This window comes from Corylus avellana, chromosome ca4 (assembly GCF_901000735.1).
Source record: "Corylus avellana chromosome ca4, CavTom2PMs-1.0".
NCBI classification, from domain to species: domain Eukaryota; kingdom Viridiplantae; phylum Streptophyta; class Magnoliopsida; order Fagales; family Betulaceae; genus Corylus; species Corylus avellana.
The window spans coordinates 28,662,768-28,677,679 of NC_081544.1; the positions used below are offsets into that span (position 1 = coordinate 28,662,768).

The 14,912-nt window shown below is 37.0% G+C and overlaps 3 protein-coding genes across 7 annotated transcripts in view; 2 read left to right on the top strand and 1 right to left on the bottom strand.

Annotated features, from left to right (window-relative positions):
- LOC132178517 (protein NO VEIN-like) overlaps window positions 1–8,732 on the top strand; it is a 33,299-nt gene extending 24,567 nt beyond the window's left edge. For both annotated transcript variants that reach the window (XM_059590949.1, XM_059590950.1), the window contains 5 exons: window positions 1,810–1,922; window positions 4,561–4,963; window positions 5,048–5,365; window positions 6,624–6,881; window positions 7,164–8,732. In XM_059590949.1, coding sequence (XP_059446932.1) covers window positions 1,810–1,922; window positions 4,561–4,963; window positions 5,048–5,365; window positions 6,624–6,881; window positions 7,164–8,342 — 2,271 coding nt within the window. In that variant the 3' untranslated portion in view covers window positions 8,343–8,732. The remainder of the gene's footprint in view (window positions 1–1,809; window positions 1,923–4,560; window positions 4,964–5,047; window positions 5,366–6,623; window positions 6,882–7,163) is intronic.
- Window positions 8,733–9,281: 549 nt separating this feature from the next.
- LOC132178518 (stress response protein NST1) lies at window positions 9,282–12,185 on the top strand. Its single transcript, XM_059590951.1, has 2 exons — window positions 9,282–9,769; window positions 11,862–12,185. The coding sequence occupies exons 1-2, from the start codon at window positions 9,353–9,355 to the stop codon at window positions 12,030–12,032; spliced, it is 588 nt and encodes a 195-aa protein (XP_059446934.1). The 5' UTR covers window positions 9,282–9,352; the 3' UTR covers window positions 12,033–12,185.
- Window positions 12,186–12,459: 274 nt separating this feature from the next.
- LOC132179440 (glutamate decarboxylase 4-like) lies at window positions 12,460–14,110 on the bottom strand. Of its 4 annotated transcripts, none has more exons than XR_009439922.1 (2): window positions 13,100–14,110; window positions 12,460–12,819 (listed from the first exon to the last, which is right to left on the bottom strand). XR_009439922.1 is itself a non-coding variant. In XM_059592168.1 (2 exons), the coding sequence occupies exons 1-2, from the start codon at window positions 14,043–14,045 to the stop codon at window positions 12,868–12,870; spliced, it is 288 nt and encodes a 95-aa protein (XP_059448151.1). In that variant the 5' UTR covers window positions 14,046–14,110; the 3' UTR covers window positions 12,460–12,867. The 4 variants fall into 4 exon arrangements, 2 of the variants coding, with proteins under 2 accessions (XP_059448151.1, XP_059448150.1); XR_009439921.1 differs by having other exon boundaries at window positions 12,460–12,883; XM_059592168.1 differs by having other exon boundaries at window positions 12,460–12,883; window positions 13,774–14,110.
- Between the last annotated feature and the right edge of the window lie 802 nt (window positions 14,111–14,912).

Consider the following 14,912-nt stretch of genomic DNA (forward strand, 5'->3'; position numbering starts at 1 on the left):
ATTATGACACGGAAATAGTTGGATAACCTGACACGACCCGTTTAACCTGTTTACAATAACCGGGTCATATTAGGTAGACCCGACCCGTTATCTTAACAGGTAATCCGACCCGCAAAAACCCTAAACCCTAATTTTATTTTAAAAAAAAAAAAAAAAAAATTGTAATAATAATATATGAATACCAATACAATTGTTAATAAAAACATTCACAAAATTAGCAATTTTCAACTCTATACATATTAGAATATTAGATAGGCCATTGCCATAATTCCATGTAATGCAATAATGATTTTAGTTTCTCTTTAAGGAGATTCCTTTGCTATGATGACCAATCTAGATATTCTCTATTTTATTGTTCATATTAAATTTCACACACACACACACACACACACACACACATATATATATATATATATATATATGAAATGAATATGGATCAAATTAGGTTTCCCACGACATTTCCATCATAGCAATAAAGAAAAAGATAATAATAATAATAATAAAATAAAAAAGAAGCTAACAAAAACAAAATAATAAAGAAAAAAGAAACAAAACTCAAAACTCAAAACTCAAAACTACATCATCATTAGATTCATTACAAATTAGGTTCCTATGAGCCATTATGCCCGGTGTTGTCCACTTGAAGTCTTGAAGGATCCATGATCCATCTCATGTAATCAAAGATATGAATTAGGAAACACTACAAATATGCTCATTTTTTTACTTTTTTTGCTTTTTTTGCTTTTTTTGCTTTTTTTTTTTGAACCGGGTTTGGTGGGTCCCCGTCAGACCCGGTTACTCTTCGGGTCTGGCGGGTACCCGTCAGACCCATTTAGTACCCGCCATACCTGAATAGTAACTGGGTCTTGCCATACACGAAATTAACCGGGTCTTAAACGGGTAGACCCGAACCCGATAAGGCCAAACCCAATACCTGTTTTTTCATGTCGTGTTGGTGTCGGGTTCGCGGGTCGTGTCAAAATTTCCAGCCGTAATCTTGCTCGTATATAGTGGAAAACAATGCAGCCTTAGTAAACTGCTTTTTGTGACCGGGAAGATGCTGAGTTTTTTTGTTTTTGTTCATCACAGTGTTAGGCATCTAGCTTGTGTGGTATGATTATGAATGTACAAAAGGGTCTGCTGTTTCAGCGCTGGCATAGATTTGAATCCGAGCAATGGCTTTTTTAAGATGCTAGTCACTAAAGGCATCTATAGAGGACTGTTAACATCTGTTGCTCTCTGGCAACTGACATGTTCGTTGCAGTGGTTGACTTACATGGATCAAAAATGGGACCGGGTTGGTTTTGGCAGCTCTAGTGCTACATGTCCCAGATATTTAACTATCTAATAAAGGAGATAATGATTGATGTATAAAAGTTTGTTAATGCTATATAATATATGAAATCTTTACTTATAAAAATAATAATAATAATAATAATAATAATAATATATTAAATCCTTAAAGACATATTTTCATTTGTTACCTTACTGGTCTAGGGTTTATTGCCGAACATGTTGTGAGATATGTCATTGGACGAGCTTTAAAATAAGCAACAATTACGCAGCACTAGTCTGTTTTTCTATTTTTTGTTTAGAATGCATTACTTTGCCTGAAACAGAAAAAAGTACAATTAAATTGTTGTTTCTCTTGTATAGCCCACTAGCTACATTTGTTTGTACATTTATTTTTCTTAATGCAGTTAACTTCAGCTGTATCAAACTGCTGCATCTCCCTATATAATGGGAGGACTGAGCTGACATAGATTTATACAAGTTCTTTATCATGCTGTGTTTTTCTTATTGAAACAGGTGAGAAATGGAAAATTAGTAAGTGACATTGGGTTTAAGATTAAAGTTACCATTGATGACGTTTTGGAAACTCTGAAAGTATGGAGAAGATCTAAGACACCTTTCAAGGCCAGGTATTGCTGCATCATCATATTCACCAACTTAGATCTTCGATGTTTCTTATCTGAAAGTGAGATCATTTGTTGTTAGTAACTGTTCTTTCCTTCTGGCTATACAAACTAACTTAATGCTATTTCTTGTTTTACTACATAGTGTCTTCATCTTTTTCTTTGTGCTGTTTGATTGAATTCTTCATTATTTTTGGCTTTCAATAAGACTGATTATTACTTATCAAAAAAAAATTATGTGGTTTTGCTATTGCTTTTCCCTTCAAGAAAAGTATTTATTAAGGCTCCGTATGTTTCGGCGTAAAATTTTTTTTGTCGGAAAATGTTTTCAGCGCAAAACAATTTTTTGCAAAATGATTTCATGGAAAATATTTTTCAGTGTTTGGTTGCGTATGGAAAATAATATATATATATATATATATATATATCAAAAAAAATTATTTATTTATCAAAAATATATTTTTTCATTAAGTCATAAAACTTTAAATTACGAAAATGTTCCAACCAGGTCTTGGCAGTGTCCCGACCGGGTTTTGGCAGTGTCTCGACTAGGTCCTAATCAAGTCTCAGCATTGTCCTGGCAATGCCCTAACCGGGTCCCGATGTTGCCCGGATGAAGTCCTGGCAAGGTCTTGGTCAGGTAACCTGCGGGTCCCAGCAGGTCCGGCGGGGTCCCGACGACGTCCTGGTTGGGTTTGTCAACTTGAGAATGAGACGCTTAAACTCGAAAAATGGTTTACGGTTTAAAAAAAAAATGAAAACCTTTTTTTAGAAATTAAAAAGGCTTTTTCGGTCAAACCAAAAATATTTTCTGTTAACTATTATTTTCCGTCACACCAAACACTCGAAAATACAGAAATTATTTTATGCCGGAACAAACGGAGCCAAAGTTTATGAATTTCTTGGGTCTTTGTTCTGTTTTGAGCATGTTAGTGGTATAACAAGCCCACATCTAGATGAATGTTGCACCATATATAAGTTGGTGCAATATAAGTTTTGTCCATTACCGTCTTTTTGTTAGTTATGGATGGTTAAAGAGGAGTATAAAATTTTCTATATAGGATTTCATGCAATGATGCCAATGTTAGTGTGTTTCTCAAAGTGACAATTAAACTGGTTCCAAGGCTTTGACTACACGGTTGGGAATGGGATTTACCCATTCGGGGTCAGAATGCCCATTGCTTTTGTCAAAATGAAGGTTGATTTGGCCGTCTGAGTTGACCCACACCCCGAGGAGTGCCGACCCAAGTTGACACCAACCACTTTGACCCGGAAGTCAGTGGCAATGGGGGAGAGAGACTGAGGAGGTGGCTAGGGTTTCTGTAAAGATGGTATATATAGGGGTGTTGGGTCGGGTTGGGTTCATTGGAATTCCCTTTCGACCTCTAAGCTGACCCTCCTCAAAAGCGGACCGTTTGTGAACTTTGTATGCTTGAAATTGTTCTTCTAATCATAGTTTGTTACTCTCTTTCAAAATGGTCCTTTCAGTATTCACCTTAATCTGTTTATTGGTTGTTCGCTACCTGACTGAATTTTTGTCTAGTGGTGCTTCTGCAAATATTGAAGCATTTTTTTTTTCTTCCAAAAGCTGGTATGGACAAATTGATATGAATCTTGATTAGAACTTAACCGAGGTAGGTATGGAAATAATAGGAAGCAATAATCTAGAGAAGGTCGTACACTACATTCTGAGATTTGTTTATAGAGGTTTTTATTTTTTATATTTCTCTTGAGACTACATGCCACCCTATGTAATTCTTGTTTCTTTGGGTATGTTGCTCTCTCTTTGTGTGTGTACCCCACCCTGTTCCCTAATCTTTTTTGCTGTTAGATTGTTGGATGATATTTCTTCCACTTGTATTTTCCCCCTATTCACTTCAAATTCTTTGATTTTATCGGGGGAAGACTATCTACACTTTTCAAGATTTCTTGTGATACTACAAGTTCTGTGAACTGGTATCTGTAAGCTGTGCTACGTCTTCTTGGGTGTGTGTCAGCTCAGAGTCAAAGTTGGATGGAAATTCCTTGCGCAGAAATTTTACCAGCTTATAATTCAGATAATTTCTGTGGCATGTATTTGTTGATAATTTGTCATGCTTGTATTATAGATCTTTTTCTGCATTGAGATGGCTTTCATCTATTTTTACTTTCAAAGAGCAGAAGTTTATATGCTTTCCTAATACCATCTGTTTTTTTTTTTTGTCTTCCTTGTTCTTTTTCTTTTTTCTCGACCAGTGACAATGATTACTTATCTACCTGTGGAACTCTTTTCGACATTTTGCAACTGTTATATCTATTATCCATTGATTATTTTCCAGACTAGACTTCTGAATCTTTTAAACCACTTTAACCTTTCTAATCTAATGCGTATGAAGTATATCGCTATATTCTCATCAGGGGTTAATTGCGCCTTGAGGTGAACCCTGTAGTTTGACTCTTAAACTCCATAGTGTACATTATACATGATAGATGCAATCAGAACTTGTATCATGTTGGACGTTGGACGTTTGAATTTTTCATGCTATACGGGTTCCCCCCCGCCCCACACACACACACCTGCCACCCCTCACACCAAAAAAAAGAGCCTCTTTTTGATAAGCAAGCCTGCTCATTTTGATGAGACCCAACTTTCTTTGCATGCCAGCATATCTCAAATGTCAAAATTGTACACATTCATTTGGAATGGAATGGCTATTTCAAACCAGAAGATCACAGAGGAGTTACATTCAGGGCCTTTTATATTTGTTCCATATGCATCTGGCTCTAGGCTTGATGATGTGGTACCTGGTACATTCTTGTCTCCCGAAGAAGTCTGTTGGCATGATTCAACTGGTTCTCTGAACCAAATGGAGGAGATTCATTCTCAGTGCAGTTCAACAGGAGCGTCTTATCGCCCCTTACTCAAGACGCTGAACAATATTTATCCAGGCCTTCATCACTTTTTCATTGACAACTGCGGAGTAGTAGAGACCCCTCTTCTCCGTAGCTATCTAAAGATTTTACTGCAGTTATCTGCTGTCGCTTTGCCTTCACAAGCAGCTAATGCAGTAAGTGATCAAATTTGAAGCAAAACCACACTTGTAATACTTGTTTGTTGCCAGTACAACCTAAGTGTTCCTTTCATGTCTCAGGTTTTCCAAGTTTTTCTTAAGTGGAGTGATGGACTGAACTCTGGACTCTTAAGACCTGAAGATGTCATTTACTTGAAAGAATGTCTTTCGAAATCGGAATTTATAGTGCTCCCAACAGAACAAGATCAATGGGTTTCTCTACACCCTTCCTTTGGCCTTGTGTGTTGGTGTGATGATAGGAAGTTGAGGAAGCAATTTAAGCATTTTGATAACATTAGTTTTCTGTACTTCGGCGAACTTAGTGAGGATGAAAAACAGATACTTCAAACAAAAATTGCCACCCTCATGCAGACCTTAGGGATTCCTGCTCTCTCAGAGGTAAGATATATGTGTGTGTCTGTTGGACTGGGGAGGAGGTTGAGATGAGGATATTGCTGTTTTGACTTCTTGGTTTTTTGAACTTTTCATATGAAGTCAGCCAGTAGGTCAGGATGTCTAACTTATCAACATGTGGACTATTAAACATTCATGCTAAAAATGATTGGGATTTCAACTTGAGCTCTCCAAAAGAAGCCTTGAAAGATTTTTTTTTTTTTTTAATAGCTTTTTTGACACCTGAAAAAAAAAAAAAAAAGACTCTATGTACTTCATTTAGATGTATCCATTGTTTAAACAAAACTTTTTCATGGTTCCAAACTACATATATAACCTTGTAATGTTGTTTCTTAATGCTTTGTAAGCCAACTTGTATAGATACAGTAATAAAGAATTGCATCTTATGTGGTGCACCATGAGATACTTAGCTAATCCTTGATCTATTTCATTTTCGATTATCATTCATGCTTAGTTCCTCATTGTCATTGGTATTGTCCATTTACTGTATAAGGACTGTTTTAATTATTTAAGGGGAAACTTCACTTTACCGCTCTGAACTTTTATTACTTTTGCAATTACCCTCCTTAGTTTAAAAACTCTTAATTTAGTGTATCGAATTTCTAATTTTTTGCAATGTCACCCATCCGTTACGCTTTTCTGTTAAATTTTGTAAAAATTTTCAAAATACCCATGTTTTTTTTTTTAACCATATATATATATATAGATTCAGGCAACGGTATTTTTGGAAATTTTGATACATTAAACTAAAAGTTTTTGAACTTAGTAAGGTGATTGCAAAAGTGATGAAAGTTCATAGGAGTTAAGTGAAGTTTTCTCTTGTATATTTGTGTAACACCACTTAAGATATACTGTCAAAGCATATCCAAGGAAAAAGAAAGACCTAGTGTGAAAAAATAGAGAACGACGTAGTTGCCTTGACTTTGATTCTGACACGTTTTTCTTTTCCTTTTCTTCCATGTGCATATGGTATTTATTTTCAGAAAGGTCCTTTTAAATGTTTGATTTGCATCAGAAATTGGACTTAGAATAGGTTTTCCAGGCTAAAACATGTTTATAACCAGCAATAAGCATGATAATTTGTAGATTGACTGTGTTGTGTTAGTGGACATCGTTCACTATTAGATTCTGTTGTTTTAAGAAAATAAAGCACCATACATGTCACCTTAAAGAGAGAGAACAAAAAATGAAATATATAATGTGATTTTAATCTTCCTTTTCACATTATTGGATTTATGTGCAGGTTGTAACTCGTGAAGCAATATATTATGGTCTTGCTGACTGTAGCTTTAATGCTTCATTGGTGGGATGGGCTCTTCCTTATGCTCAGCGCTACTTCTGTAGTGTACACCCTGATAAATATATTCAACTCAAGCAGTCTGGATTTGATATTCTGGATCGTCTACAAGTCATTGTTGTTGAAAAGCTATACTACAGGAATGTCATAAATTGTTGTGGTGGTGCATCTAAGAAGCGAATTGAATGTAGCTGTCTTCTGCAGGTATGTGATGGGTCCTTTATTCAATTTTATCTCTCTCTCTCTCACACACGTTCACTGGAGCATGCTAATGTCACTCTGTACCAGAAATTAGCCTATGCCATTGCTGGAATTTAACGATTAATCATGTTGGCTAATTTCATTTGCGTCCTCCTTGTGTGGAGGTATTCTGTATCTAGACTAGCTGTTTGTTAAATCGAGCTCTCCATGATAGTTGACAAGATTTGGAATATTAATATGTGATGTATTTTTTTAGTTATATCCATAATCATATGATTTTTACAGGGTGACATTTTGTACACAACCCAAGGATCTGATTCTCATGCCATATTTTTGGAACTGTCACGATTGTTATTCGATGGAACTCCCAATTTACACTTGGCAAATTTCCTTCACATGATCACAACCATGGCCGAATCAGGTTCCACTGAGGAGCAGACAGAGTTTTTCATTTTGAATAGTCAAAAGATGCCTAAGCTTCCTGATGAAGAATCTGTTTGGTCCCTCTCGTCCGTACCTCCATCGAGAAAGAATGATCATTCGCTCCAGACAAATATTGATTCAACCATAATAGATGACAAATGTTATTCGAAGTTGAAAAAGAAAGCAAGAAATAACCCAAACTGGCCACCTGTGGATTGGAAAAATGCACCAGGTTTTTGTTATGCTCGTGCAAATGGTTACAACACACAGGCAACAACTGTACAACCTAGGAGCAGCCCACAAAAGGAGTCTGAAGGCAGTGTCATGCAAACTGATAATGTTGTTCTGATCTCAGATGATGATGATTTCACCATTGAACATGACTCAGCAGGAGCTTCAGCGGTTTTATTTTTGTCAGACAATGACAATTTGGAAGACCAGTCTGGCCATGCTCATAATCAGACAGATTCTGGAGTAAATGTTGAATTTGATCCAGTTGATTTAGATATTATGTCCAATAGCCCTGACTTGGGTTCATCTAATTTTTCCAAGAGAGATCGACTCAGATTTGGCACACCCAATGCAACACGAACCACACAAACAGGGAGGCTGGGTGAGTTTTACGCATATAAATATATTACTGGGAAAGTTGGTAATACAGTTGTGAAGTGGGTTAATGAAGATAAGGAAACTGGATTACCCTACGACATTTTTGTAGGGGAGGGGAGTAGTACAGAGTACATTGAAGTTAAAGCGACCGTATCTCAGAGAAAAGACTGGTTCCATATATCAACCAGAGAGTGGCAATTTGCAGTGGATAAAGGCGATTCATTCAGCATTGCGCACGTTGTATTATTAGGTAATAATGTTGCCAGGGTATCATTATTCAAGAATCCAGTGAAGTTATGTCAGCAAGGCAAGCTGCGATTGGTTTGTATGCTGCCAGTGGGGCATAATGAATCCTCCATGGTCTCCCAAGAGGCATCACCGTCTGTTGACTTTGCATCTGGGGGATTGACTCCAGTCTTAGCCAATCTATGACTGCCTCTGCCTTCCTGGATAACACACTGAAATAACACAGATTTTGTCCATGCCAAAATCATTCTCTTCATGCATGGGAAAATTATTTATCATGTCATTTCAAATTTCCGCTCCAACAAGGGAAAGCATGTGCTAGAAGAATCCTAGGTTTTTAAGCTCAAAATAGTGGTAGAAATGAAGGGTGCTAACATCGTATCATCTTTCATAAATTTTTGTATGTAGTATAGATGAAAGTTTTGTCACCGGCAGCAATGTATTTGCTGTTCGCATAAATTAATTATCTTTTGTTATTCTTGATTTGCGGGTGATTGCTTAAGTAGTTGCCCATGAATTCTTGTGCAGAATATGAGCAAATAGTTCCATTAATAAAAGATAAAAAGAGAATTAACAGTTCGAAACTCTTGTCTTTTACTTTCTAGCTTGAACAGATTTCTATTTTGCAATTTCTACTAAAGAAAGGGGATTTTTTAATGTTGCTTTCTTCTCTCGTCTTGGTGACTTTTTATCTTTCAAAATCAATGCATTATCTTCCAATTTGAAATTATTATTCATGCTTATTCCGTTATTTTGAAGAAAACAAATATTTTTAACAAAAAAAATAACATCCTTCAGAGTTATTATTTCTCAAATATTTTAATTTGTATTGAGTTACCTCTCCCTCTCCCTCTCCCCTTTCAAACCCACAAGACCCTTCAATATGGTCGACCAATAAAGTGGTTACATTTAAACAATGGTTAGCATTATAAAAACGCTAGTAGATAGAGTTCCTGAGAATTCTGATCCACAAAAATAAAATCCAGAGTATATTTTTATTTTCATATTATAATATATAATCCTGATCCCAAGCCCAAACTTCAAAAACAAAAAGGCCTTCCCCCGAAGCCCATTAACCCATTGGGCTTGATCCATACAACCAAAGTTCCTCCTCCTCCTCCTCCTCCTCCTTGCAATCCCTGCATATTCAGCAAAATTCGTCTTCTTCATTTTCTGCTCTGTAGACAACCCCCACAATGGCCTCTTGTCGCGGCGTCCACCGTACAACCACCCAATTTTCCAAAGCCCTCCTCCGCAGCTTCTCTACCACCAGCAAACCCTCGCACCGCAACAACCACCAACACACACACGAGTTCCTGGAGCCCACCGCCTACGTGGGCAGCTGGTGGCATTCCGACCCCCCCAAGGACCCCAAGGACGCCGAGCGCAGGCTCGCCCTGCTCCGCCGTGACTACGCCAAGCAGGTGAAGCAGCGCCGCAAGCAGTACATCCTGGAGGTGGAGCTCATGCGCCTCGAGCTGCAGCGCAAGGACGATGCCAGGAGAGAGGCCCTCAGGCTCGCTAATGAGGAAAAGAAAAAGCTCAAGGCCGAGGCCGCCAAGGTCCGTGCCCAGGAGCGCAAGGTCGCCCTCGAAGAGTTCCGCCAAACCCTAGTATGTCTTCTCTCTCCTAGTTTCCTTATTTCTTGTTTTTTGATAGTTTTTGTTTGGTTACAGAGTATTTGAGTAGTTCAATATTAGGTTTTTGTTGAATTGGGAGTAAAATTAAAAATTAGTTTTAATCTGGACTTTTTACAACTGTTTGGATCAGACTTGTAATTGTTTTTAATTGGAAGATGAGAGATATAGGGAAAGAATTGAAACTGAAGCTTAATTTTGATCTTGGAAAGAACTTGGGCTTTACTTCCGATCCTTCGAGAACTCACCAGGGCTTAATTTCAAAATGCCTTTCACCCTCTCCAATTTCGATCTTAAATTGAAATTTCACTTGGAATTGTTTTTTCTCAACTTGCTTCTTGGTAGCAAGTGTCCTGATATAAATTAAGAATACGTGACCATTGGAGGGAAATAATGTTATGAACTAATTTGCATGATCTGATAGTTAGGACATTAGAAAACAATCTTCATCCATTAAATACAACCATGATTTGGTTATCCGGTCACTCTAACTTCTTGTTTCCTGGCAATCTTTCATTTAATTGATCTATAAATGCTCGCCATAGTGCTTTCCAAAACTAGGTTGAGGATAATCTCCATAGGAAACCAGCGGCAATGATTTTTATGTTTTTAACTGTATTGCCAGAGATAATATAGCTCAATTTGCATGGTTCAGTCTTGTTAAATGGTTATCATTTCTTCTTCTTTCCAGAATGGTGATGTGCCCATGTATATGTGGTTTGTTATCTTATTTAAGATATGATTGTAGAAGGAATCGGAAATGATATTTGTTTATTACTTATCAAAAAACGGAATCAAAATTTTTGACATGTATATTAAATAGTTCTTCAATCCAATGAACTTAGGCCTTTACCAGACTTTGAATTTACTGCCTAAACAGTTAGACCGGGTTTACGGTTCATTTTTAAATCATCTCAAATATCATTGAGTGTCTCGGTCGCTCTGCATATAGGTCAGTTTTAGTTTTCATCTTGTACCTTTGCAATTTTTTCTATTTTTTTCTCGTACACCTTCTACATCTTTTGATAATAACATTTATCTACTTATCTTACACCCAGGAAAACAAAAACAAAAAGTGAGGTCTGGTTGAAAACACTGTGAAGTAGAAAGTTCAGTTTATCATCTTTAGTTACTGTGCAGCGACCAAGTATAAATTTAAATTTACAAATATTAGCATGTAGTTAAGAGTTGTAATTTTAGGTTCTTTTTCTTTAGTAGATCATGAAAGATTTTTTTGACAGGTAAAACAATATTAAATAAAAATGAAATGAGCCAGACTCTAGAAAGCAGAGGATTGTGAAAGTAAATGCACTTGAGCAGGAGTGTACCTAAATTTATGTTTTGTATAGTCAATCTTCAAGAAAGAAGCTTAGACTGAAGTTTACAGAAATAAGGATTGCTTTGCAAAAAGGTTCTTTTTCAGGATAACATATACATTAGCAGAGAACTTGAACATTATTGCACCATTTGTGGAATCAGAAAATTGTGTACTTTGTCAACTTGTTCTCTATGTGTGTAGTTTGATGGTCCCTTGTTTCTTTCAAGCAATTTTAAGAGAATTATTGATTAGCATAGGAAGCTGTAGTGTCAACGCAAATCTTGGTCCAATCAAAAAATCCAAAAGGATGTATATTAATACGACGTGTTTAAAAGGTCTCTTGATGCCAACCATGTGCTCGGAAAGAAATTAATTTTTCATTGTTCAATTCATAGCTCTTTGAGAATGCATGAAATCGAATCCCTTGGATGTGGAATTTTGAAATGTTTGAAAGTAATACAAGTGTATGCATATAAATACATAGATAAAGTGTTTTTATGTGTGCGCACACACGCATGGCAGATATGATGATGTATTCATTATGTTATCAGATTGTAACCATTAGGCATTCATCTTGTTTATGAACTGTACTTGAACTCAATTGACAGTCCAACCCTTCCAGATGCAGAATTGTAAATCTTATCTCACCGTCATTTGTGTCCAACAAAACAGATATTATGTTTTTTTTCTTGCTTCCATTTTTTGACCCAACATAACACTGAGGAGGTCTCTTGATTTGTACAAATGCAGTTGAAAGAAAGAGCTGAGAAGCTTGAAAATTGGAGGATGAAAGAAAAAAGGAGGGAAGAGAATAAGAAAGAGGGGAGTGAGCTGCTACGCCGGAAAAGTTCTTTGTGGATTGATGAACCTGAATTGGAGAAGAAGATACTGGAGGCTATTGTTGATACCATACCCCTCTAAGTCTCTTTCAGTTGCAGAATTTGTATTTGAATTTGAATTTGAATTGGCTACGTTTCTCATGTATTCGAATTTAGGCTCAAAACAATCAAGGCTGTGTCCATTTTTTAATAGATGTTGAGGCATTGAAGCAATTTGAGATGTTTTGCCTGATCATGTTCGTGTACTCTGTTAATGTAGCCTTTCTTATCTGCAGATTTGACTGAAATAGTAGTGGTTACTTTCAAAGCTGAAGATTTCTTTTTTCCTTTTTTTTTTTTTTTTTTTCCATCTTCTCTGTTTTATTTGTTCCCTTGTATTGCCTCCGGCACTTAAAATATGTTCTCACCCAATTCGCCCGCAGAAGTCAGTGTGGCAAAGAAAGAGGATAATTAATTACTTCATGATTCCTTACAAACTGACTTTTCAGTTTATAATTAGTGGTAAAATAATTAAGCAAAAAACATGATTAGTTAATTTAATTAGTTACAGGTTAACTTGTCCGTTTTTTTTTTTTTTTTTTTTGGAACAAGCTAATTAATACATCATTAGATCTGCCATGCGCGTGTGCGCACATACAAGTACACTAGATAGAAAAAAAAGGCAATGAAATGAGGATTATTGATCTTATTGCTCAGCTCCAAGGTATTTGATGCGGAAGACAAGCTCTTCAGGCAGGTCTTGTTTGGTCCTCCAAATAACCCACCCAATTCCGGCATAAACAAGGCCGTGACATTGATGCTCCTCACCAGGGGAAGGCGGAAATCCCATTCAAGCTCCGGTTAAATGAAGGGTACTTATGCAATGGACCCTGCAAAAGCAGTGGAAATGGTGGATGAGAACACTATTTGTGTTGCTGCTATCTTGGGCTCCACCTACAATGGCGAATTCAAAGATGTCAAGCTCTTGAACGATCTCTTGCTAGAAAAGAACAACCAAACTGGGTATATATATATATACTTCGTAATTAGGGCATGCAACATGCATCTTCATCAACAGTCATCTAATATGTGTGATTAATTTGCAGATGGGATACTCCGATCCTATTAATTTGCAATTTTTTTCCAGCATACCTATATATATATATATACCTGAACATTGGCACCAGTGACAATGTTGGGGTTCTGCCACTTCCTCTTGAATGCAAGGCCATGGCCAGCAAGCATAATAGCCTCAGATGAATGAACCCACTGTTCCCACTCCAATTGCATCATATCCTCAGAGTCTCCAAGTGGAGCGTTAAACAGATCGAAGTGCTATCATGTTCACGCACCCATTCTATACCAACAAATCACATTCAAAATCATCATCATCATGATTAGGGCGGAGTTCTCGCCAACCTTGGCTGAGCGCCTTGTACAAGACATCACGAATGTACTCCACGATCTTGACAAGCTCCCCCCAAAGCTCGTAGTTGAAGGAGAGAAACAAGAGAATGTCGTTGCCCAAAAATGAATCAAGCGCCAAAAAGCCGTGACCTCCTAAATTAACCACTGTCTAAAGAATCGCTGAGACCCAGGGGCCTTCATTCATATTCATTATTATGAATTCAGTGATTCCAATTCTTTGTGGTTCTTTGTATGTTATTTTCTTCTTTGTGGTTTTTTTTTTTTTTTGGTTCAAGTCTTTTGGTAGATCTAATAACACGGAATAAATTTATTTGGAGAGAAAGAAATCTGCTTTGTTAATTTGAACCGATGTTGGCTACCCAGTGTGTGTGTGAACACGTGCGAGAGAGAGAGAGAGAGAGAGATTTTATACTTACATGAAGTTCTGTGGTAACAGGGTACTGTCAACGAAATTCTTGTTGAAGGACTCCATGATTAGCTCGTCGGACTCGGGCTCCATAACAAACTGGTGACGAACGAAGCCAGGTTCAACTTTGGCTTGAAGTTCTACCAAGTCCGACAAGCTAATCATGGACTCGGTCAACAAGAATTCGTTGAAGATGAAGAAGATTGCTGCATCCAGGACAAAGCGAGACGCCGATGTTGCGAGCACTGAGAGGTCGGACTCGGAAGCTGGTTTTGAGAGCATGGTTGATGATGAACAAACAAAATACAGAGAGGAAAAAAGAGAGAAATTAATTAAGCTATATGCGATGAGAAAAGTATGTACTTATTTATATTGGAGGAAAAAATGATGAAGGGACTGCATGTGCTCACGTGCAACTGCAACTAATTAATCATAACTTTCGCTCTCTCTCTCTCTCTCTCTCTCTGTGTCTGAAATTATGGAGCACGGTGAATAATGGCGCATGTTTCTGAGCCACGGTGAATAATTAATGGAGCACCATTTGAGAGGAGCCAAGGGTGAATAATGGGCTTGGTCCCCAAAAAAAAATATATCTTTAAAAATTAGCTTTTACCCCAAGAATAAGAGCTTGTTTGGGATTGCGTTTGAAGAGCCTAAAAGTACTTTTAATACTCAAAAAGCCCATTTGAAGAAAAACGTATTTGTTTGGTAAAAAAATTAAAAACACTTTTAAGAGTCCAAGAAGCCTAAAAATGGCCAAAAAAACGTTTTTGGCAAAAACTTAAAAATAAAGTTTTTGTTAAAAAAACTCTTTTTAACTTAAAAATTCTATTTCTCAAACGCAATCACAAACAGGCTTTAATGAGATCCGGCTTAGGCGCAGATATTGATCAGGATAATGAATATTTGTGGTTGCATTCACGGCTGACTATGGTCGGCCTATGGTATTTTAATGCCATTTCTTATCAGGTAGTTGACATCAATAGGGTTGATTTAGAGGCTGATACTTAATCGTGAGTATTTCCCACACTTGGTTTCTTTTTATTTTCCCACACTTCACCGTATCATCTGATCTGATGGAAAACTCATCAGATGATTTGAAGATTTTTTGTCTCCGGGCTTTCAAGCTGGCAAGGGGTGGAACTAGAT